General features: G+C 44.3%; 1 protein-coding gene across 1 annotated transcript in view; it reads left to right on the forward strand.

Annotated features, from left to right (window-relative positions):
* Positions 1 to 971: 971 nt before the first annotated feature.
* The window catches only part of card14 (caspase recruitment domain family, member 14), a gene marked incomplete at its 5' end in the record, with an annotated part of 16,917 nt that continues 15,388 nt past the window's right edge, over positions 972 to 2,500 (forward strand). The window contains one exon of the mRNA XM_047814129.1: positions 972 to 1,206. Within this exon, the coding sequence (XP_047670085.1) occupies positions 972 to 1,206 (235 nt within the window). The remainder of the gene's footprint in view (positions 1,207 to 2,500) is intronic.

Raw genomic sequence — 2,500 nt, forward strand, 5'->3', positions numbered from 1 at the left:
GTGTGTGTGTGTGTGTGTGTGTGTGTGTGTGTGTGTGTGTGTGTATGTGTGTGTGTATGCAGGGCTGTCGTATCACACACTGAGAGTGACAGTCCGTCATGTCGGTCTTTTCTCCCGCGCTCCCGACACACACCGTATTTCTCAGAAAAACTTTTTGACTATTTATCATATTTAATAAGCCGCAGCGCCCAAAACGTATCAGTCCGCACCGCTGTCTCTATGGAAACGGGCAGGAACCAAGTGCGTCACCTGGAGTTCTTAGTCGAGCCTGACACTTATCAGCCAATCAAAAAAAAAGAGGCTACTGTACACAATAGCCAATCAGATAATAGCACTATCTGGGTAAGATTTGACGCGACAACCAATGAAAAAAATGATTAGTGAGGATATTTCCGATGGTCAAAAGGAAACAATCATGTCCGTAAAAATGTCTGTGCTTGTGCTGAACTGTTGTATATGGGAGCAACATTACACATGATAAAGGGGTCCAAACAGGTAACAAACACTTACAATAAACACCACCAGTCATAATCTCTCTCTCTCTCTCTCTCTCTCTCTCTCTCTCTCTCTCTCTCTCTCTCTCTCTCTCTCTCTCTCTCTCTCACACACACACACACACACACACACACACACACACACACACACACACACACACACACAAATTAATAAATGGAAATTAATTTTATTTAAATGCGGTCAGTGATCCTTAGCAAACACAACAACTTCCCATTATTGTTTTTTGTTTGTTTGTTTGTTTGGTTTTTTTTTTTGGGGGGGGGGGGTCACGTGTGTGTGTGTGTGTCCACGCCCCGTCTATCAGGTTCTCCTCTTGCTGGGTGTTCCCTGTGAGGCGGTTCTTCACACCGCACGCGCTGAAGCTCTTTACAGATTTCAGGAGGACGTCCTTTACCTTTCGCTTCAGATGTTACAGAGTGTGCACGAGCTCTGCACAAGTTGTGTGTGTGTGGTGATCATCGGAGTGTGTTGTCATCATGTCGGCGGACATGGCGCACGAGCCGCCGGACTTTAAGGACATGGGCGAAGAGGCGTTGTGGAATCTGATTAACGACAACAGACACGCGCTCTGTCTTGGCGTGCGCCCGTGCGTCATCATCCCGTACCTGCGGCAGGCGCGCGTGCTCAGCGACCTGGACGAGGACGAGATCCTCACGTGCCACAAGTTAGACAACTTCAGCATGAGAACCAGTGAGTGTGCATGAGATGTTTATAATGTTCCGCTATTATAGCATTTATTTACCATGAAATGTGATGAACTAAACAACAACAACAACAACAACAACAAGAAGCAGGGAAACAGATGAAAGCTGTTCAGAGATAAAGTTATAGGTCCAGAAGGTTGCGTGCTGTTACAGAAGAGATTCATGTGTTTATATCACATTTATAAAAAGGGGGAAACTTTTACCTTCACGTGACTTTATTTGTGTAACTGTTATAATTATGGAAATTCTTTTTGTAGCTTAAATAGATTCAAATACAAAAAAAAAAACTGAACCCGCTGTGTTGTGCTGATGGTGTTGTGTGTTGTGTTGTGTAGTGGTTTTGTGTTGTGTCTTGGTTTTGTGTTGTGTCTTGGTTTTGTGTTGTGTCTTAGTGTGGGCTTGTGTTGTGTCGTGGTTTTGTGTTGTGTTGTGGTCTTGTGTTGTGTCGTGGTTTTGTGTTGTGTTGTGGTCTTGTGTTGTGTTGTGGTCTTGTGTTGTGTCGTGGTTTTGTGTTGTGTTGTGGTCTTGTGTTGTGTCGTGGTTTTGTGTTGTGTTGTGGTCTTGTGTTGTGTTGTGGTCTTGTGTTGTGTTGTGGTCTTGTGTTGTGTCGTGGTTTTGTGTTGTGTTGTGGTCTTGTGTTGTGTTGTGGTCTTGTGTTGTGTTGTGGTCTTGTGTTGTGTTGTGGTCTTGTGTTGTGTTGTGGTCTTGTGTTGTGTTGTGGTTTTGTGTTGTGTCATGGTTTGTGTTGTGTCGTGGTTTTGTGTTGTGTTGTGGTCTTGTGTTGTGTCGTGGTTTTGTGTTGTGTCGTGGTTTTGTGTTGTGTTGTGGTCTTGTGTTGTGTCGTGGTTTTGTGTTGTGTTGTGGTCTTGTGTTGTGTCGTGGTTTTGTGTTGTGTTGTGGTTTTGTGTTGTGTCGTGGTTTTGTGTTGTGTTGTGGTCTTGTGTTGTGTTGTGGTCTTGTGTTGTGTCGTGGTTTTGTGTTGTGTCGTGGTTTTGTGTTGTGCCTTTTTGTGTTGTGTTGTGTCGTGGTTTTGTGTTGTGTCTTGGTGTGTTGTGGTCTTGTGATGTGATGTGTTGTGTTGTGTAGTGGCCTTGTGTTGTGTCGTGTGTTGTGTCTTGGTTTTGTGTTGTGTCTTAGTGTGTAGTGGGCTTGTGTTGTGTCGTGGTTTTGTGTTGTCTTAGTGTGTAGTGGGCTTGTGTTGTGTCGTGGTTTTGTGTTGTGTCGTGGTTTTGTGTTGTGTCGTGGTTTTGTGTTGTGTTCTTGTGTTGTGTCGTGGTTTT

This window comes from Tachysurus fulvidraco, chromosome 5, assembly GCF_022655615.1.
Source record: "Tachysurus fulvidraco isolate hzauxx_2018 chromosome 5, HZAU_PFXX_2.0, whole genome shotgun sequence".
In the NCBI taxonomy this organism is placed as follows: domain Eukaryota; kingdom Metazoa; phylum Chordata; class Actinopteri; order Siluriformes; family Bagridae; genus Tachysurus; species Tachysurus fulvidraco.